Source organism: Schistosoma mansoni, assembly GCF_000237925.1.
Source record: "Schistosoma mansoni, WGS project CABG00000000 data, chromosome 1 unplaced supercontig 0135, strain Puerto Rico, whole genome shotgun sequence".
Lineage (NCBI taxonomy): Eukaryota > Metazoa > Platyhelminthes > Trematoda > Strigeidida > Schistosomatidae > Schistosoma > Schistosoma mansoni.
Window position 1 is genome coordinate 93,896 of NW_017385993.1, and position 22,604 is coordinate 116,499.

The window sequence follows — 22,604 nt, forward strand, 5'->3', positions numbered from 1 at the left end:
CGTTTCACTGGATGGTTGACATGATACAAGTGTAGATGGGGTGGAGTCGCAATTGACTATGATCACAACTACTATAAGATTACGTGCCAGATATCGACTTGGATCCCTCGGTAGGCCAGAAATCAGAAAGCTGTTAAGGGTCCAGATAAGATATATTTGTTGGCGATCTCGTGGTATCGAAAGAATACCGAGACGTGCCTAAGGTTACAAGCAATACGGCAGAGCGTAAACGCGTTCGTACAAGTAAAATGGACAGCGGAAGGAAAAGTGCTTTTGATACAGTTAAACAAACAAGTACAGTAAAACAAGCACAGGTACAATTAGTTGTAATAATAATTGTTTCCATTACACTAATAGCGTTCTCGTCATAAATATAGGTCACTACACAAGTTTCATAAATTCGGATCATAAAACAACCGTTAACCCTTCTAGCAGTAAATAAATTCCCAAAATCAATAGTTCTGTTAATCTTCGATGCCAATGCTCGTAGTCTAAGACATAAATTCTACGAGCTAGGAGCATTAGTGGACAAATTAAGGCCACTCATTACAGATGTGACGGAAACTTGGTTAGTCCATGACTTCGATATCACCCCAGAATTATCCGGATATCATTGTTTAAGAAGTGATAGACATAGATGCAGGAAAGGAGGTGGTGTCCATCCATACATAGCCAATAATATTAATATCCGCTCATCCGTTTGCGAATCCCATGATAGTGGAACTAGTGAAGTCATTAGCTGTGAGCTCACTGTCGGATGTTGTACATTTGCACTCGGTGTCATCTATCGCAGCCCAGTCTGCTTAGCTGATGACTTTATTTTAGAGCACATCCGGCTATGGAGTGCAAATAACAGATGCTTGATATTAGGAGACTTTATTGCACCTGACATTAGTTGGACTGAGATAATCACGAAAGGATCTATAAACTCATTTGATAGCAGGTTCTTGGAAACAGTAATGGAACATGCATTAGTACAGCATGTATCCAAACCTACACGTTTTGGTGTAAACCAAGGTTCTTCTCTGTTGGACTTGGTAATTACCCATGAGACTGAGGATATTGCCAACCTAAATATTCTTCCCCCGTTAGTAAAAAGCGATCACGCCGTTTTATCATTCACGTTTAGAGCTAGCGACATGATATACGATCAGATTAAGCCTCGCCCAAACATATGGAGAGCTAACATACCAGCCATTCAGGAGTGTGCTACTAAGATAGATTGGTCAGTAGATACTAGCTCATCAGTTGACGAGGCGTGGTCTATATTTAAAGGCAAGTTTAGTGCAGTCACGTCCCCGTTCATACGATACCTGGTACCACGTAGACCGAATAATAGTCCACCATGGATAACTAAACAAGTCAAGGAACTTCTTAGGCGTAGGAAAAAACACTGAAATATGTTCATCTCTACTGGCTTAGAACAGTACAGATCCAGTTATTGTAAGATTAGAAATACTTGTAAAGCGTTAATTAGTAGGACTAGACGGTCATACGAAAAACAATTGGTTAGGGATTGCAAATATAGTCCAAAACGGTTATCCTCGTATATAAAGAGGCGAACTCAGAGAAGTGATGGAATCCTATCACTTTTGATACAAGAAAATCCGTTAAGCTTGGCAAGAAATGATAACGAAAAAGCCGAAGCTTTATCGGAATATTTCAGTAAAGTTTTTTCTACCCACAATGAGGAATGACCACCTAATCATTATGATTGTGGCGACTTGTTGATGGACCCTGTAGTTATTGAGAAAGTTACTGTCTTAAGACTACTTCAGCACCTCAAACCTGATAAGTCTAGTGGTCCTGATGATATTCATCCTAGGATTATGATAGCCCTATCAGATAAAATTGCTGAACCCTTAGCGGTACTGTTTGATATGTCCCTACGGCAGTCCGAATTGCCCAGAGACTGGAAAGATGCAATAATCAGTCCGGTGTATAAGGCAGGGAGTAGAGATTTTTTTGTTGGTAACTATCGACCCGTAAGCTTAACTAGTGCAGTTGTAAAATTAATAGAAAAAATTATTAGGATGGCTGTTATAAACTACGTGGAAGGACATGATCTTTTGTCCAAGGAACAACATGGTTTTCGAAAAGGTCTATCATGTTTGACAATTCTTCTCATTGCAAGAAAAGATTGGGCTGAGGCAAAAGATCACAATATTCCTGTAGATGTCATTTTCATAGATCTAAGTAAAGCCTTTGATAAGGTTTCCCATTCTGGTCTTAAATTAAAACTGGAAAGTTTTGGAATTCATTATGCAGTCATAGACTGGATAAGTGACTTTCTTCATGACAGGAGACAAAGAGTAAGAGTAAATGGAGCTCTCTCATCGTGGGAACCAGGGAAAAGTGGAGTCCCCCAAGACACTATCCTAGGTCCTCTTCTCTTTTTACTTTATGTAAATGAATTACCAACTATAGCTAAGTCATCCGTCCTACTATTCGCTGAGGACATAAAAGTTTGGAGACCCATATATAGCATATCAGACAGAATAGTATTACAAGAAGATCTTAACTCATTAGTGGCATGGATGAACGGGTGGTCACTAGAAGCAAATCCTAACAAAAGTGTAGTGATGCAATGAAATAACTACGATGATTCGTATTACTACACAATATGTGGACTAGTGTTGCCCAAAGTAAGAAACTATAAAGATTTAGGAGTCATACTAAGTAATGATCTCAAAACAACCAGTCACTGTAAGGTTGCTGCTGCGAAAGGCTATAGGGTATTATGGTTAATTCGTAGATCCTTCCGGTATCTGGATGAGGAAATGTTTAGATTATTATATCCAAATTTCGTACGGCCACATTTGGAATATGGGATTCAAGCAGCGAGTCCTTGTTTCAAATATGAGGCGGATATGTTGTAACGAGTCCAACACCGAGGGACAAAAATGGTAAAAGGCCTATCTTATGAAGACAGACTGAGACACCTCAACTTATTTCCGTTATCTTACCGGCGAATACGGGGTGATCTAATATTGGCATATCGTATCCTGAATGATGACCTTGGTACTAACATGTCCTATCTTTTCCTCCCGTCTAGGGCTGGTCATTTGAGAGGACTTTCGAAGAAAGTTCAAAAACCGAGATCAAATCGTCTACGTCTGGGGTTTCGTTTCTCGCACCGAGTAGTGGATTACTGGAATTCTCTACCAGAACACGTAATATCAGCACCTTCTGTTGATATATTAACCTCCACAGTGTAACGAACTGCAAGGATTAAAATAGGTCACTAGACCTTCTATCCTTATTACTGAAGACTGAAGACTGAAGACTGGACCAAATACATCCTGTCTTCTTCCTTACAGGTCAAGACAGATCAGAAGACATGACAGACTAGTAATAAAGATGAAATATCCTTGATATGTGGTTTTTCACAACGGCTTCTCAACTCTTGTAACTTGTTACTCGAATAACTGGTGTGTGCGGCAAATATAAATATTTCCGCGTGACCTACGTGAAGGTCAAGCCTTGAGATAATGCCAACCGCGTCTATCTCTCAGTCGGTTTTATTCCACAAACTTCAGAAGGAATATTGTAATAGCTGTGTGAATATTAACTAACGTTTTATCTCATAGCTCAGGAAGAATTCGAAGAATTGTGCTTCAGTTATGGTCTTGAACTGGATGAAGTTGTATGCTGAATTTCTAGTGTTTACTTAGTTTCAGACAACTGAAAAGGAACTAGTTACCAGAGAAAAAGGGAAAGAAAAGTCTGGGGGCTGTAGTAACGAACCAGTTTACAAAGTTGAAATACCTGCTAATCGTTATGATTTACTTTGTCCTGAGGGTTTATCTCGAGCTCTCATGATATTTGAATCAAAGTAAGGCAACTGTTATTGACTTCATTTGGATTAGGATTAAGCCTCCGGTTTTTGTCACCAAGAAACCTCAAAATCTCATTCAGTTGCATGTTTTGCCGTCGGTAAGTCAATAACAAGACGATCTGATCAAAACAGACCCAAAGTATTAGACCTTTTGTCGTTGCTGGTGTATTAAGAAACATTGTACTGGATGAGTCTAAGCTCAATAGTTTCATTGATCTCCAAGAGAAACTCCACCAAAATCTGTGCAGGTAATACCTCGTATTATACTTTTGCCGTTAGTTTTGTAATACTCTAATTGAATTTAGAAAAGTACGTAAGGTTGAAATCCCCTTATTATCCTAGCCATGCAGTTCCCTCTGTTGACTTGCCTTTTTTTGAATGTATCGACAAACTGAGTTGTGACCACTTGTCAGTTAGCGATTCGAAGATCGTGATAAAGTCCTCTTTTTACAAGGTGGTCAGGTTTAGTCTAGCAAGTCTCTCACCAAACGGCAACTTTGCGATTCCAATAGTGAACCTTCCTCGACATCTTACTGTCTTCTCTTATACAGAGCCTGACCGCTTGTATGTGGTACATAAGTTTAAATCAGATGGACATTTTATAAAGAGTCAAAAAAGATCTTAGCATACATATGGCTAGAAGTCCTAATTATTGACCGGAAAGTTCTAAAAATTTTGATAACGATTGCACAAAAGTGTAAAATCTGTCACATTTATGTATCGATTCCAATTGAAACATTGACTTAAGTTGTTTCATTCTGTTTTGTTTTAAACTCTACGTATAATATTTTCTAATTGATATAGCAGCTTCCATTGACCCTTGGTTTGAATAAACTTTGTTTTTTTATGAGCATCAAATTCAATTAAAGAGTCCCTATCTTTTACAACTTTGGATTCTGTATCATTCGACAGAACCAACACAATCGATTAGAAATGGTTTCATGAAATTTCCCTTCTTTATTTATTGGTCGATTTTCATTTGCTAGTTTTACTTCTTGTCTTTAGTTATTTACCTTTATCATCTTGTCAGGATATTTTATCCAGTTTCAATATCATCACTGTTTAACTAATAAGCAGAGGATGACGATTCTTGTTGCATATAACAAGTAAAGTTACTATATATTAGTGTGTTTGTATAGTGGTTTAACTGACCATTTTGAATACTGTTAATAAATTTGTAGCTTATGCAAAATTGTAAACTAACCACTTGATTACCTAGAAACTTGGTATGTCATACTTAGAAACTCAGATAAAGGCAATAATAACTTTGGCTATAAGTAGTGCCTTTTCTTTATTGTTCTTCACAATCATCTGTCCTAACTTGAATTTCTGAGTATTTAATACAATTTTAGAAAACGATCTTTAGTGGCCATTGGAGCGCATGATTTGGACACTTTAAATCCACCTTTCTTCTATGATGCTAAATGTCCTAAAGATATTCGCTTTAAAGCATTAAACAAAACTGAAGAGCATAGTGCTGAAGAACTAATGCAAATATTTTCTGTGAGTTTTTGCCGGGTATAAATTGCTTTTCTTTGTTAGACATTCATTACGTATTGTAATATATAGATTTAAAGTTAGTTTTGAGATATTGATAGCTTAGTATTCCGGTTTTCAATCTTTGAGTTACGCATGCAGGTACTACTTTATTTATTGAGTTTAAAATTTCATTAGAGCGAAAATCCCGATTTCGATATTTTAAAAAAAGAATAGACCTGAGAAATTTTTCGTTTCAATTTTTAGTCTTTGATTAGCGTTTTTAAACTAGTTTGTTGTGTTGGATATTATTCAACATATCAGTTGTTACTACTCTTTAGCATACCCATAGTTTGTCCGTTCTTGGTCAGATGTGGGTTATCTTTAGACAAATATCCCTGTTACTAAATCCATCATGAACAAATATATATGAAATAAACTACTTGCAAGTATCATATAAAAATTATGTATCAAAAATGTGAACATAAAACGTTCAGTTTAGAAATATTTATTTAAACACATATATATTGGTACAAAAGGGCACCAGGTACATATGCGCCACACTATTTGTGTGTGTGGGCTGTGATACTGCCCGGGTGCCCAAACCGAAGCAGGTGGTTTTCTTAGGGGGCCACACCCCGAGCCTTTGACCAAAAAATCTGATCCACAAGGCAGTGGAGCATCGTGAGGAGATGCAGTCCCATGGTAGCCGTTGACCAATGACAGGTTCGTCCGCCATTCGTTCCATCAGGATACTGGAGCCCATGTGCACCATTGGTTTGGAATCAGGGTTTTCCAACTCCCCTAGGTGGACCCTCCGTGTCCACCAACCCGGTTAAAGCGCCGGACATTCGCTTTTCGTCCTCTCACTTTCGTAAACAACACCCCCTCCACGAGAAGGCAGTGAGTAGGACTTCCCTGGCAGAGGCTATATATTCGCTGGCCATGTGAGAGCATTTCGAGAGGGAGAGTAGACTCTCCCCACTCTCGGCCGTACCAGGGCATTTGGGGGCAGGAATATAATGAAATATGAAGTAGTTAGCTTGTTAGCATATTAAACACTTACTTAGTTACTTATGCCTGTTACCCCTGATGGAGAAGCACAGGCCATCCACCAACATTCTCCACCTGACTCTGTCCTGGACAATCTTTTCCAGTTGCTATTAATCCTTTTAATATCTGTTTCCAATCATCGATGCAGTGTCCTTTGGTTTTCCTCCTTTCTCCCATTCAAATTAATAGACGCCACAGTATTTATGTTCACGTTGATTACTAGTCGTTAAGTAGTAACCAATATTGTTTTTCTAAACCGTACTTTCGATTGAATTTTATCGGTCAGGCTGTACATAATGTGGTGTCTCTTTGGTCTGGTCAGTAATCCCAATGTTCGACAATGTATTTTCAGGTTTAGTGACGATAATTCATTTATTGTCTCCATCTTGAAACACTGACTCTGGTTGATTAGTTACGTTTTATGGGTGTCATCTCAGTAGCTTCCACATCTCTCACTATTTAGCAATTCTGAAATGGGGCGGAAGAAGCGTAGAAGTGGCTAGTCTACAACATAATGCCGTGGTGCAGTTATTCGCCTAAAACATTAGACGTAGGTCGGAACAGAAAATTACGGCAATCCCTTTCTTTCTTACCACAACCTTCAAGGTGAAGTGAACCCCTTTAACTCTAGAGAGTTATGTCTCAGGTTAAACGTTTTATTTATACAGTACACTAGTTAGTCTTATAAACATATAATTCAGTTTTAGTGTTTTGAGTTACCTAGTTTTTTAAAATTTCTGTTTTAGAACGATACACATCTAAAACAATATCTCCCATTAATTCAAGATAAACCTAAATATCCAATTATTTTTGACAGTTCCAATACTGTTCTATCAATGCCTCCAATAATAAACGGTGAGCTGTATTTATGCTAGAATAACATTTTTAAAAAATGTATATAAGTGTTTTGGATTTTCAACCACTGAGTTTCACGTTGGAACCCCGCTCCGCATACGTCGGTTTGCTCAGATGGGTAGTATCACTAGCCCTATCAACAGTGAGACTATAATTTATGGACCACCTTTGAGCGACGTTAAAGTGTTCTTGAGGATGTCCACCTACTTACTGGGGCTGGATGAGGGTTATAAAGCAGTGTGAAGAATAAAGGTTATGACTTAAAGCTGATGGTTAGGGTTAGGATTTAGACTTACAGTTTTCACTACGAACTGATATCATCTAAGATGCCAAAACGCTATTTAGACAAATAAGCGGATGTATTTTGCACCAAAATCCAAGACCTGTTATCCTAAATCTGATTGGTTCGTCCATAAATTATAGTCTCTCAGTCATAATTTATGATTAAGAGATAACAACAATGTGAGATATATGTTCAGGGTTTCGAAAAAGTTGATACATTGGTGATCACTACAAATTATGTTGCTTAACGTTTTAGTGGGCATTGTTTATTACCTTACTGTTAATGATAGCATTATTTATGACCATCAAGAGATTCATTTTAATATTCTGTTCTTACTTGCTCTGATTACCATTGTTCATATTCGTAGGCAATATCTTCTCTGTCCTTCGTGTCTACCAGCCACATTAGTTGGTTGATAGTTCACGAAATTGTTTAATAAGTGTTTAAAAATCTTAACAGTTACGTAGAATTGTGGTATACCAACCGAGTTTGTTGCTTCCATGACTGTCGATTTCTATCTTGTAGATTATATTTTAAAACATTGTTCATCTTTTGAATGCTTTAAAGAACCATTGACCATTTTATCACAATAAGACATGAATTATAGCGTAACATGTGTCATTGTAATCATCGTGGTGATATGTTTAATGGGCGGAATTCTTCGCTTAAATTTCTGTTATTCGCGCTCGATTTAAATCATTATGTCGCCTTTTTGTTGTTGTTTCAAATATGACCCATAATGTGCTCTTGTTGACATTATTATTATTGTTATCATTAATTATTTAGGTGAACATTCACGTATTTCTACTAAAACACGAAACGTTTTTATTGAAGCAACTGGAACTGATTTACACAAAGCTATTGTTGTTCTCGACACACTTATCACAATGTTCTCAGAGTATTGTGGAGAACCATTTACGTAAGCCCTGTTTCTCTTTAAAAAAAACTATTTTTTGTTTTCATAGCTGAAATCATGAGTCAATTGAAGCTAGACCACCATGGAAAACCTGGAAGCACTGGACGGCTGTTTCGTCCTATTATGGGACTCCTCAGCAGTGCGCATCCACGATCCCGCACTCGCGGGATATTGTAATTGTCTAATAATTCTACTAACTGGTAGATTGTAATAGGATAGCGATGATTTGTAGCTCAATAGGGAAGAGTTTAAAGATGATATGTTATCTGGACTAAATGGTAAAATTGTGAAGATTTCATTAAATTCACGGACAACATCACTACATACTCCAAAGAGAGTCACCTATTAAAAGGATATATTGATATTATCCAGAAAGATAATAAAGCTTCACGATTAAACCGCCCAGCTCACATAACACACCTCTAAAACAGTTAGGTTTGCTTATTCAACTTTTGTGTCCATGGTATCCTATTGCCTCTTTATTATGCTATTTAATAAGTTGATTAAAGTAGATGAATTTATAATTCATTGTGTTCTATTTAATTAACTGAATATCAATTGATAGTAGTCAGTCTTATAAAAAGGTGAACAAACAAAAAGTGTAGAACATGGATATTAATACTTTACTGAACTAGTTCTACACATTCATAAATATTTGTAACAATTGATTGATCACTGGGTGGTGATCAATGTCATGCGTGTCAAGTCCTTCTTAGTGCTGATCGAATGCTATCGATCAAGTTGCAATGTGGCCACTAGTCTAGGTGGCTCGACACTGTTGATCACCTTCAACCACCATCTTAATACTTTTGAATATTTCAACATTGAAATTAATTTAGTATATTTCAGATCAAGAAAAACAATCAATCAGTAAATATATAGAAATAGATATATACATAATTTACCCAATAGCTGGTGTACATATTCCACCAGTTCCCTCAAGGTTACAGGTACACCTTGCTGACGAGTGCCAAGTAGCACGAAACCCGGGTCCAGGGTTTCCTGTTGACCACCTCCAACCACCATCTTATAAATATTTGTAATCTATCTTTTAACGCATTAATTATTATATTTTCTACAATTAAAAAATATCAGTCACTTAATGATAAGTAACTTGGTTTTTTGACATAAACGTCTCACTTATACGTATGATGTATTTTATAACTTGTGGTTCCCTCCAAATGCCCTGGTACGACCGAGAGTGGAGAGAGTCCGCTCTACCTCTCCAAATGCTTTCACATGGATACGCGTATACAGCAACTGGTCAGGGAAGTCCTACTCACTGCCTTCTCCTGGTAGGGTGTGGTGTCATTTACGAATTTGAGAGGACGAAAAGCGAATGTCCGATGCTTTAACCGGGTTGGTGGATATGGAGGGTCCACCTAGGGGAGTAGGGAAACCCTGAGTCCAAACCAATGCTCCACATGGGCTCCAGTATCCTGAGGGAACAAATGGCGTATGAATCAATCGTTGGTCACTGGCTAACTTGGGACTGCATCTCCTTACGTTGTTCCACTGCCTTGTGAATCAGACCTTTAGGTCGAAGGCTCCGAGTGTGGCCCCCTAAAATAACCACCTGCTTCAGTTTGGGCACCTGGGCAGTATCACAGCCCTCACACAAATCGAATGAGATTTGTGCGGCGCATATATATCTGGTGTCCCCTCTGTACCAATAAGTGTTTAAATAAATAACTTGTGGTACATTTTTATGCTGATATTTTGATCGTATAACCACATGATTTATGTAGTAGAATAAATAATAGAGAGTACTTGTGAACAATCATTTGAATTTCTGTTTTAATTGAGGTTTTTTGAAAGTTGAAATTCTTAACATTCTACCGATCATGATAAATTTGATCGTCTGATTTTTACTTAGGGTGAAAGACCTGAACTCCATTCTTCAAGTGGTTCAAACTAAATGTTCTCAGTTGTTTAGTTCTTCTGGGTTTCCAGCAGTTGAAATATACCTCATAATGTCTGGATATTCAGTTGGATTTATTTTGTTTTCACATTAAACCTTATCTCCTTCCATTAATAGATGACCTATTTTATCAATAATAGTCCCCACTTTTCATATGTTATCTAATGATAATCCTGATATTATTTAACTGATGTACTCTGAATGGCATTCAACGGTCTCTTAGTACTCTTATTATTAATATCATACTTAACATTACAGCGCTTCTTCAACTCAACAAGTAATTTAGTCAGTTTCCTTTTTAAAAAAATCTACATATCAACAGAAATTCTTAAGTACAAACATTTATAAAATAATTTCATTTTTTTTTGTAGCGCTGAATCTGTCGAAGTTATTCAACATGATGGCAGTCGTTGTTTATATCCAGTGAGTGTTCTATCATAGCTTTAGGTTAAATATTTTATTTTAAATGGCTGTGAAATACTTCATTTCCTGGAAAAACTGACTACTTTTAGGTAGAGACAAGGATGTTTAATGTTATGATTACAGATCCATCGAGTAAAACTTAAATATTGGCTTTGAAACTAACATTTTTATCTGGTGATCCTCAATGACCCCCTCATTCTTCTATAAATATCTACACGTTTCATGCTGTAGTCATCATCAGTTTAAGGTACAAGTAAACTTCCATAGTGTGAAGCTTATATTCTTGATTAGTGACATAACTATTAGCCAAATGAATCGATTGTTTGATCTAATGAAAACAATGTGGTTGTACATAAAATATTAAAAATACAGAAAACAAAATCAAACAGTTGTCATAAGCATTTGATGGACATCAGTTTGTAAGTTACTTATTATCCAGCGAATTAAGCTTTACCTGTTGGTCAGTCAGTCAGCTACAACGTAGAACCAGGCGAATATATATGCATCAGTCCAAATTGCCATACCTCGTTAGCACAACAAGATGAACACCGGATTCATAGAAGTAGTCTATTTAGTGGTGGTAATATACAAAAGAAAGGTTGTATATAAGGATATAGTATAGGAAGGAAGAAAGTTACGAAGAAATTTTAATCTCAAGGTTTAAGGGAAGATAAAGAGTGTATACACCTACGCCATTGTGATCGATTCTGAGCCATGTCACACACAGTCTCCAACCATTGGTTACGATAGTCACGCGGACCCCAACCAGGTAGTCTGCATCTACCAACATGGCTCAGACTAGAAGTTAGTGACTTCAAGCACTGATGCCATGTTTTGGTTTGACCGCCCCTAACTCTCTTCCAGCCATCCCCAATACTAGTCAGCATAGCTCGTCGTGGTAATCGGTGTTAAGGCATACGTAACACTTGGCCCAACCATCTCAGTCGATGAAGATTCATCACCTCATCCACTGATTTACCATCATTTCCTAATACTCTGTGTCTAACCTCACTATTACTTACCCGGTGATCCCAGCAGATGCGAGCAATATTTCTAAGGCATCTGTGGTCAAATACTAGTAACCTACGAGTATCTTCTACTCTTAATGGCCATGTTTCACAGCCGTAAAGTAGAACAGAGCGAAGTGCTGCGCAGTATACTCGTCCCTTAATTGATAGACGGATAACTCGTCTTCGCCATAGGTGACGTAAGTTGGCAAAAGCCAAACGATCTTTTTGAATCCGTGCCTGTTGGACTTAATTCTTCCCCATCATATCACCATGTATTGCTTGATTTTTAATGTCATATCGTTTCTTCGAAATGCTATACTGCTATTGTTATAATATTTAGTTTGTTTTCATTTTAGAGTCTAGATTATCGTGATGAAGTTGTCAGTATTGATTATATCAATCGACAATTAGGTACCAGTTTTTCTGAAACAGAAGTGATCAATTTATTAAATCGTATGGGTTTCACCTGTACAAGTGTATCATCGAATCAATGTAAAGATTCAACTTCAGATATATTGACAGGAGGTAATGTTTGAATGAGATAATTGGTTTTATAGATTTATCTGATATGTTTTGCTTATCTGATAGAAAACGATTGAATATAGACAAGAAATATTTTAAACTGTTGCCTCAATGTGATCAGAAATTTTCGACTTTAGATTTCGATTCATGGTGCTGTACGGTGTAAATAACCCCATGGTTAGTTAAACCAGTTGTGTAAGTATATCCCTATCGATGTCACTCCACCAACGACTGAAAAAATCAGGATGACTATCAGGCAAATCGTGATCGGGAAAGTAGCAGGACTTGACAATATACAGCTGAAGCACTGAAGTCAGACATTGAAGTAACTTCAAAGATACTCCACGTACAATTCAGGGAGATTTGGGAGGAGGGACAAGTGCTGACGGACTGGAAGAAGGATACCCCATCAAGATACCAAAGAAAGGAGATCTGAGCAAATGTGAGAACTACAGAGGCATCAAACTACTGTCAGTACCAGGAAGGGTATTCAACAGAGTGTTGCTGAACCGGATGAAAGACTCAGTGGACGCCCAACAGGCTGGATTCCGTAAGGATCGGTTGTTCACAGACCGAATCGCGACACTACGGATCATTGTTAAGCAGTCAATCGAGTGGAACTCATCACCATGCATCAAATTCCTTGACTATGTCTATGTAGCATTCGTGCAGTTGAACATATGGGATTCAAAACAACCATCAAAGTCACAATTTTCAATACGAATATCAAGACAGTTCTGTTGTATGGACGTAAAATTTGGCTAGCTATTACAACCATCATCAAAAAGGTACAATTATTTATAAACAGTTGTCTGCGTAAGATACTGAATGTTCATTGACAGGATACCATCAGCAACAGCATACTGTGAGAGAGAACGAACCAGCTTCCAGCTGAGGAGAAAATCGGGAAAAGACGCTGGAAGTTGATAGGACATACGTTGAGGAAATCATCAGACTGCATCACGAGGCATGCGCTTATGTGGAATCTTGAGGATAAACGGAAAGGAGGAAGGCTGAAGAACACACTACGTTGGGAATTAGAAATAGACATGAAAAGGATGAATAGCAATTAAAAAGGATTACATAGGACAGAATTGAATTGAGAATATCGATGGGCAGCCTACGTTCCTCCGTGAGGGGTAACAGGGGTAAGTAAGTAAATATATGCATAGAGTTTAACTGAAAAGTAAAATGTGTCTAATAGATTGGAGTTCAGCAAATAGTCGCTTGCACGATAGGGATATTCATATGGACGTAGTCTGGGATGATCCACAGTATGGTTTACAAACAACGAGGACATTTGTTAATAACTTAAACCAAACCTTCGGGAAAGGCTGATGGATTTCCGAAGACTTCACTGAATAAATGAGTGTTTGGAAATTCATTTTGATAGGTGCTAAACATGAAAAAGAGCGATAAAAAACTAAGTATGGTATAACATAGTGTTCACAAAACGATCTTCATCAGTTTATTTCTTTCAATCATCTATATCGTCGTCTGACAAAATATTGAAACAACTACATATCCTTTTTGAGACTTATCATCTGGATTTATTTGCATCCAAGTGTTGATATTCACACTAAGACTCAAAAACCAGCATCGGATTCAATTCACAGTGCGGATACCAACACTAGAATGCAGTTACATTCCAACTGACAAGTCTCAAATAGAACAAAATGTACATTCTGGTTTCCACTGCTTACCAAGTACCATCTATGCTAAAACTTGCGACAAAGGTACCAAGACAATTCCCTCAAGATACACATATGATAGCAGGGACTGATCAATTACAGCCCAGAACATCAACAATATAGGATTGCAAACCTTTACAGTAAAAATGTTACAGATAAGTGTTGTTAGTCACTTCTCCCTGTGTCAATTAATTCCAAATATCTGGGATACCCTTTTTTTCCAAAAAAAGATTCATATAAATCAATATTTTTAGTCAGTTTTCTCTTCATTTTGTTCTAGGTCAAAATGCAACTGGTCTAATCTCAGTAAGCATACCACCTACAAGGCATGATATTCTGCATGCATGTGATATAGCTGAAGATGTTGGAATTGCATTCGGTTATGATAATATACCTGAATCGTTACCACAAACCTATTGTGTAGCTGGTAATCAACCAATCAGTCGATTGACGGATCTTGTTCGTGCTGAAATAGCTCAGATGGGATTTACTGAAGCATTAAGTTTCTCATTAGTAAGTTAGTGTTTCTTCATTTAAAAAAAATTATAATCAACAATGGAATTCTGACAATTCATTCATAATAAAATCAGTGGGTTAGTGATGCGTCTTGTTTATTGAACGCTATACTTGTATCCTAAGTTAGTCTCGTAACCCTCAAGCTAGAACTACATAGCGACTTGAACACGAGAGGAAAGGCACAAAATATGCGAGAAGGACTTCACTCCAAAGGTTCCTTTATGTATAGAGAATATAGGGTTTTTATATAGAGACGCTTCTAGTGATGTTCCATCCTATGAGTTTGATGACTTTCATTGTTGAATTTTCATCGTCATTTCGCTCAACTTCATTCATTTATACTTAGAATAACAGTCAGGAATGCAAATTTATTCCATAAGTTCCAAATCAGTCTATTCAGATTTGTTGTTCTCATAAACTAGTACTTTTGCTTGCTTTCGGATTCTCGTCGACTATTTTGTTATGTTGACATTTGATCACATAATTCGTTGACTTTTTCTGCATAGATTGACAAATCGAATTGATATCGCCATTTCCACTGACAACTGTAAAATAGTAGCTTCCACCCTATATTTCAAGAAACGGTCTAGTGTCTTAAGAGTAACCTCGAACTGATCATGACTGTAGAATCACACATATTATGTAACCTTTGTTAAGGATGTATTGATTATATCATTTCATCTTTGAATAAATAATAACCATTGAAATAAAAATTGGTTAACAAAGTAAAATTCCCACAATAGGATAAAACGGTCGTTCACTGCTTCCAGATTTCCCACGGTGGTCGAGCTTCAATTGACTCATGATTTCAACTATATATATATAAATCGTATATTTATTACATTTTACACTGATGTCTAACCTTATTGTCTTGTATTCCCTACATCTTCACTATAAACCAATTCAAACTGCAATAATATTATTAGCAGGAATAGTTCTATTTGGCGAAGACTGACAAAATGCAGAGTCTTCTGACCACTATAAGCAACTATGCAGGCATGTTCGGGATGCGATTCTCTCCCTCGAAGTGTGAAATGTTACTTCAGGATTGGGTTGCATCGGCACCTGAACTAATGATAGGGAGTAAAGTAGTTGAGTGTGTTGACTGCTTCACTTATCTTGGGAGTCCCGTCAGCCCTTGTGGTCTGGTATGTGACGAAATAGCACGGATACAAAAGGCTCGTCTAGCTTTCACCAACTTTAATGTATGATACTTTGGAAATGCCTAGATTGTTACCAGATGAATATTCATTTCTGATAACCAGATAACTGTTTGTTCTTAGTTTAGTTCAACAACTTTGACATGATTCGGGTTTGAACATGTAAGTTTCATGCCACTGAGATGAATGGAGTTCAGTGGTCTGACTATAATATGTATCTTTATGCTATGGGCATAATGTGACAGTCAACGTTGTCATCAATAAAAAAAGCCATTATTCCATCCAATTACTTGATCGAAGCTAGACAGTCATAGCTTTCCACTAAAAATGTAAGACAACTGACCATGTAAACACTGAGTTTGATTAGTTTATATATCATTATCGTAATGGACTGACCAATAGGTCATTGAACAGCTGCCTCACTCAAGTTTGTGCCTCTTCCACACCCCAACATTTTCACACCTGTTGAAATCTTTGAGCTAACATTAGTTATTATAAGCAAAGATGGATAGTGGCTAGTAGTGGAATCCAGAACTATATTGAGGCAATACGCACAGTATGTACATATGCCAATAAGAGACTGACCAGTTGCAGTCCTAAACATCAATGGGAAGATTCAAACAAACAATACTAAGTGAATTTAACATTAGTTATGTTATTCATAGGGTTCTATTAAAAGGTGATTACTCTACTGATGAGATCGTTAATCTACGTAGACCTTGGGTGATTAGGACATTTGTTACTTATCCCCATCTACTACTCATCCTGACTAGCCATGCTGACTAAAATATAATTACATTTTAAAAAATGGTGAAGATGGCTTTTTTATTTATTTAAACACATAAATATTGGTACAAGGAAGCACCAGATACATATGCGCCACACAAATCTCATTTGATTTGTGTGAGGGCTGTGATACTGTCCGGGTGCCCAAACCGAAGCAGGTGGTCTCGTTAGGGGGCCACACCCGGAGCCTTTGACCTAAAGATCTGATCCACAAGGCAATGGGGCATCGTAAGGAGATGCAGTCCCATGGTAGCCGGTGACCAGCGACTGGTTCATACACTATTTGTTCCTTCATGATCCTGGAGCCCATGTGGAGCATTGGTTTGGAATCAGGGTTGTCCAACTCCCCTAGGTGAACTTTCCGTGTCCACCAACCCGGTTAAAGCGCCGGACATTCGCTTTTCGTTCTCTCAATTTCGTAAATGACACCACACCCTACCAGAAGAAGGCAGTAAGTAGGACTTCCCTGGCAGAGGCTATATACGCGTGGTTATGTGTGAGCATTTGGAGAGGTAGAGCGGACTCTCTCCACTCTCGGTCGTACCAGGGCATTTGGAGGCTAGACTAAATACATATCGTGACCGTCGGACTGAGTTATATTGGAAGATGCGGTCTTCTCAGTTTATATTTACATGCTAATCGACTTTATGTAACGTGACTGTACTTCTGATACAGTAACGTAGATGTGTTCATTCTTTACTTTTCTTAATACTTGTCTTTCCATTGTTGATAGTATTGTTCGTTCTGTTCACTCCTTTATTATTTCTCATGATTCATTTCTTTTGTCATTTCCGTGATGTAAAATGTTGCAAATTTAATGGTTAGATATTAATTTTAGTATCCTACATAGTTTATATCTATCTGTTTATTGAGTGTCGCAAATGTAAAATTTTGTGCCTACATGTTAATGAATAATAATAATGAGTGCCAGGCTGTTTTTTTCTCTATTTCGTTGTATTTTAGTGTTCCAGGGAAGATATCAGTACTAAACTAAGACAAAAATTAGATGATATCCCAGCTGTACACATATCTAATCCTAAAACGCTTGATTTTCAAGTAAGTCGTCGATGAGTTTTTCAAAATGTGACACTGTTTTTCACTTATTGGTAGAGTCTACCAGAGAACCATTAGTTTCATCGTGATCTCAGATATGCGTTTGTAACGAATAGCATAACACTTAAGTACAGATTCCCCTTCTAATTGTCTCCCTAAACATGATTTAATATTGCTCAGAGATACCTCAAATAGTCATTAGTTTATAACTTGATGAATACAATGATACCAACATTAAGAAAAGTAACACTTATTATACTAATGAACGACCGATCACATGTAAATGTGCATGGATCCAAATTGCCATACTACATTGACACAATGTGATAAATTTAATCAGATAAGTACTACTAATGTCGGTCGACATAAGTAGCATACACTACAATATAAAATAATAATAAGAGGTTTTTATTTGTTTCGTTCATTAAGTCTAGTATCCTAATTACCAAGTCTTCGCGCTCATTCGTTAAAACAACGCTTATTTCCAGAATGATAACGAAAACAGCAATTAGACTGCCGAGTTCAAAGAGCACAACGAAAATCATCCATCTGAGCTACCCTCAACGGCGGCCTGTTTAAGCATCTGGGCTACCTGTTCCTGACATCTAGATATTTCAACAAGTTATCTAATTTTGTTTGTTTTAATACATCATTATGCCTATTAATCGCATAACCTATTCAGGTGCGTTTCTGAAAAGTGTAAGACCTTTCGCTGTAAAGGTTACAGAAGGCCTAATCACAGATATTGTGGTTGCTGGCAATATGCAGCGAGAAGAATGTACATTATCCAGATGTCGATTGACTGGGCTGCTAACTTCTAACTGGCGATCACTCAATATTTATCGTCAGGAAGGACGAAGAAGTAAGAAACGGAAACTTGTTGAAGTACTTTGTGCTGATAATTCTATATTGTACCAAAAATATAATATTGAATAAAGCTAATAATAATAATAATAATAATAATAAAATACTCCATCATTGTTAATATGTAAAATACTTTCTAATCAGTAATGGAACAATTACTACTGATGACATTTGATTATAGTTGCATAGTATCTTAGCTCAAATGCATTTGGAAATATTCATTATTGGATTTCGTCTCTCCTCATTTAAAGGGGTAATTCTCACTACATCTTATGGTCCTGTCTGAACTCTCGTGCTTAGTGTACATTTATAAGGAGTCCCCACACTTAAGATGAAGCGGATATCCTACACCTGTTGATATTTTTTTAAAATATCAATTTTTCCATCTAATTAGTCTTTAGAAAATGTCATCCTTATTATTGATGTTCAGTGCTGTATGTTCCTTAAGTTTAGCTGAATGATTTTCTTTTCCATACACATTTTCTTCTCCTCTCATGTCCAGGTTGTCAGAACCAGTTTATTACCAGGATTGTTGAATACATTAGCCAGTAATAGAAGTTTACCATTACCTTTGAAATTATTTGAAGTCCAAGATATTGTACTGAAAAATCCGTCTAAAGGTAAGAATATATATATATATAATCTGTTTATTTTTGAGAGTAACGTTAGTTAGGAAGCCATTGTAATTAAGGAAGCATTCGTCAGTTGTTTTGTCCTATGTGAGTGAGACATAGATTGGATTAAAGCATGTTCCATGCATGATTGTGTTGGTGCACGCTGATTGACTAATTCTTACCCAATCAGCGCTAATTGATATTTGGAGAACACTAGAATCTTCTCATGTAAAAACTATAAATATACTAACGTATCTCTTACTGTGCTTCTTACTTCCATCCATCCTTGTTACTTGGAATATGATTTCTTCCCTGTTCAGCCATTTTTTGTTTTGGGGACTTATCGAGTGAATTGGTGTCCAAGAATACTAAGCAATAGGAATAGCTGGAGCATAATAAGAGAAATTATAACATCCTAGTATGATACTGTTTAGCACCGCACAACTACAACCAACCTTATGAATGATCGTCAGTTATCTAGCTAAGGTTAGTTTGTGATGTAAGTTATAAAATGGAACAATCTCCACAAGCCCTTTGTATTAAATATCGATTATAGTAGTTGGTTAAATGATGAAAGATTCACTAAAGTCTATGTAGACTATTATATTTTCAACATCATATCTTAATAGCATAGTTCTTAGTGTAAGACGTTTTAAGATTTTTCTTGTCTGTGGCCCAAGATCCGACTCCAGTTAGATCGTATGATTGTTTGTAATTGATATTGAATTATATATATCGTCAATCCTCATATATTTCATCGACTTGATATGCGTTGGTGAATAATAGAATTCAATAAGTCGAATACGAGGATGGATTTTTGAGTACGTATATTTTTGTATACTCACTGATCTAGACAGGAAATCAGAGAGATGAAGCGAATAGAAGAGAGCAAAGCGAAATGACAAGTAGTGAAGATGGTGTGTAAGCCAACTCCATTTAATCAAGCGTTAATCAATATTTATGGCCAGATAAAAATAAATTAGAGACATGTGATGAATAGGATAAGAAGTGTACACACATACGCTCATATAAAAACAGTCATGGTTGACAAGCGACTAATTAACAAGGTCAAAATGTGACTCAAGAAGAATGGGTAAATGCTTTTACACAGAACAAAGATTAAAAAAACTATCCTCAGAAGATATATATATAGTCACCCTATTGTTTTTTCTTCAACTATTATTCAGATGTTGGCGCTAGCAATCATCGACGTATTTGTGCAGTTTACTACAATAAAAATTCTGGTTTTGAAATCATTCATGGTTTGTTGGATAGATTAATGCAATTGTTACAAGTTGAATCGATTTTGTCAAAAACAACAAAGAAATCTAATGATCATGAGAGAAACTCGAATCTAAGTTATAGATTGAACGCTACATCCGGTGAGTTTTATTCTTATTTATTTGAACACAAATATTGGTACAAGGAAGCATCAGATACATATATGCCTCACAAATCTCATTTGATTCGTGTGTGGTCTGTGATACTGCCCAGGTGCCCAAACCGAAGCAGGTGGTTTTCTTAGGGGGCCACCCGGAGCCCTTGATCGGAAGATCTGATCCACAAGGCAGTGGAGCATGGTGAGGAGATGCAGTCCCATGGTAGCCGATGACCAACGATTGGTTCATACGCCATTTGTTCCTTTAGAATACTGGAGCACATGGACACCATTGATTTGGAATCAGGGTTTTCCAACTCCCCTAGGTGAACTTTCCGTGTCCACCAACCCGGTTAAAGCGCCGGACATTCGCTTTTCGTCCTCTCAATTTCGTGAACAACACCCCCGCACCGAGAAGGCAGTGAGTAGGACTTCCCTGGTAGAGGCTATATACGCGTGGCCATATGAGAGCATTTCGAGAGGGAGGGTGGACTCTCCCCACTCTTGGCCGTACCAGAGCATATGGGGGCGAGTTTTATTCTACTGATTAGTATCACTGTCAGTTGGATATTAATAAATAACAAATAGGTCGAAATAATTGTTGTAGTAATGTTAATAAGAAAGACAGTGAACATCCGAAAGGTTCTTCAGTCAACTGAAAAAACCAATATCTGGTAGCGAACGATGCTGTTTTAAACTAGATCTTGACGATACTTTATTCTAACATGCAGTGAATATACTTTTTATCTAATGTTACCCTTTTAACTCTATTATGCATTAAACTATCGATTTACCTGGTGTAACAGTATGTCAACCAAAATATGTTGATATACATACATCATTTGAAGTGATGTTTTATTGTTCATGCCATTGGAATTTCAATTTCCAGTAATAAGATGCAAGTTAAAACCCTATCCTATCTACTTCATCTAGTCAGCTAAACAGCGTTATCAACCCTCACGGTGTAGTTAATAGGAGGTTACGTGAACCGGTGCCTAATAAATGAATTACATCATACTTACCATCCACGATTACTAAGTGATGCTAAACCACAATTGCATGAGCTACATTAAATGCTGTTAACTGCTTTCGGCCAATATACCGAAAATTAATGTGTTTGTAGGCATCAGTGCCGAGTTTTGGCTTGATAGTTTCATATAAATTGAAGATTGGGTAGAAGGTTAAACTTGTATTAACTTTATTTCGGTTCGTTATCTACTCTGAAGAAATGGCTTACATTAAGTCACGAAACGTCAGAAATACAATTTTCTACTCACTGAAATATATCAATAGGATATATTTATAAAAACAACTTATTATACCAAAGATGCTTATATATTCGTATATTTGACATTTTTTATTCTAGATCCAACATACTTTGATGGTCGTTGTGCTGATATTATATTGGAGCCTGGTAGTAAAATTATTGGACGATTAGGTATTCTGCATCCTGATGTTATACGAAATTTTGAATTGACAATGCCTTGTTCAGCTTTAGATTTAGATCTCGAAGTGTTTCTTTAATCGTTACATATTTAAACTGATTATGTAAAAAGAAAACAGTCGTCTTTCCAAAATAAAGGATTTTCCAATGAGTTTACTGAGATTTAGTATTTTGCAAAAGCTACTAATTGAAAGATTGTCTTTCCAAACAATGTTATTCTTTCAATAAAATCCCATTGGTTGCAATATTTTTTAAGCGAACCTTCCGAACATTAATATTTTTGATTTACAGAGTCTTTCAATAATTGGCAAACAATACATGCTAAGCATTCAGACGCACCTTCTCTATTAATGTGAGAATGGTCGTAAAGAGTTTGCCAACTCATTTGTGATTGAATATTAGTATTCACTTAACAGTAAGTTGTTTAAATAAGTTAACTTCACATACCTAAAGGTATGTGAAGTTTGCATGGGTTATTCAGGAAGAATTTTACAGTATAGTTGTTAAATTAAATGTCCTCCTTAAATCTAATTACGTAGAGTTTCAAAACTGTCTGGTCAATTATTATTACGCTGCACAATATTTATTTTACATGTATGATAACTGTGGCTTGTAGGTATTTGATCATAAGTATGCTCGATGCATCACTACTAAAATAAAACACCTGAGTGCGCAACCAATGCTACACTGTAAAACTTCACCACAACGTATGCTTAGTTGGCACCTATTCATAGGGTGAGTTAATCACGCTTTAGGATTTTCGGATTAAAACTTTATTGCTAACCGTTGTTATGAACGGTA

At 36.8% G+C, this 22,604-nt stretch overlaps 1 protein-coding gene across 1 annotated transcript; it reads left to right on the top strand.

The window, feature by feature from the left end:
- Window positions 1–3,491: 3,491 nt before the first annotated feature.
- Window positions 3,492–22,046, top strand: Smp_094060 (phenylalanyl-tRNA synthetase beta chain,putative; the record flags this gene model as incomplete). The annotated part of the gene is made up of 15 exons (XM_018791653.1): window positions 3,492–3,549; window positions 3,591–3,646; window positions 3,681–3,835; window positions 3,870–3,936; window positions 3,971–4,086; window positions 5,191–5,341; window positions 7,114–7,222; window positions 8,292–8,424; window positions 10,714–10,765; window positions 12,132–12,300; window positions 14,269–14,501; window positions 17,414–17,506; window positions 18,870–18,987; window positions 20,169–20,363; window positions 21,726–22,046. The coding sequence occupies 15 exons, from the start codon at window positions 3,492–3,494 to the stop codon at window positions 21,881–21,883; spliced, it is 1,863 nt and encodes a 620-aa protein (XP_018645171.1). The 3' UTR covers window positions 21,884–22,046.
- Window positions 22,047–22,604: the final 558 nt, after the last annotated feature.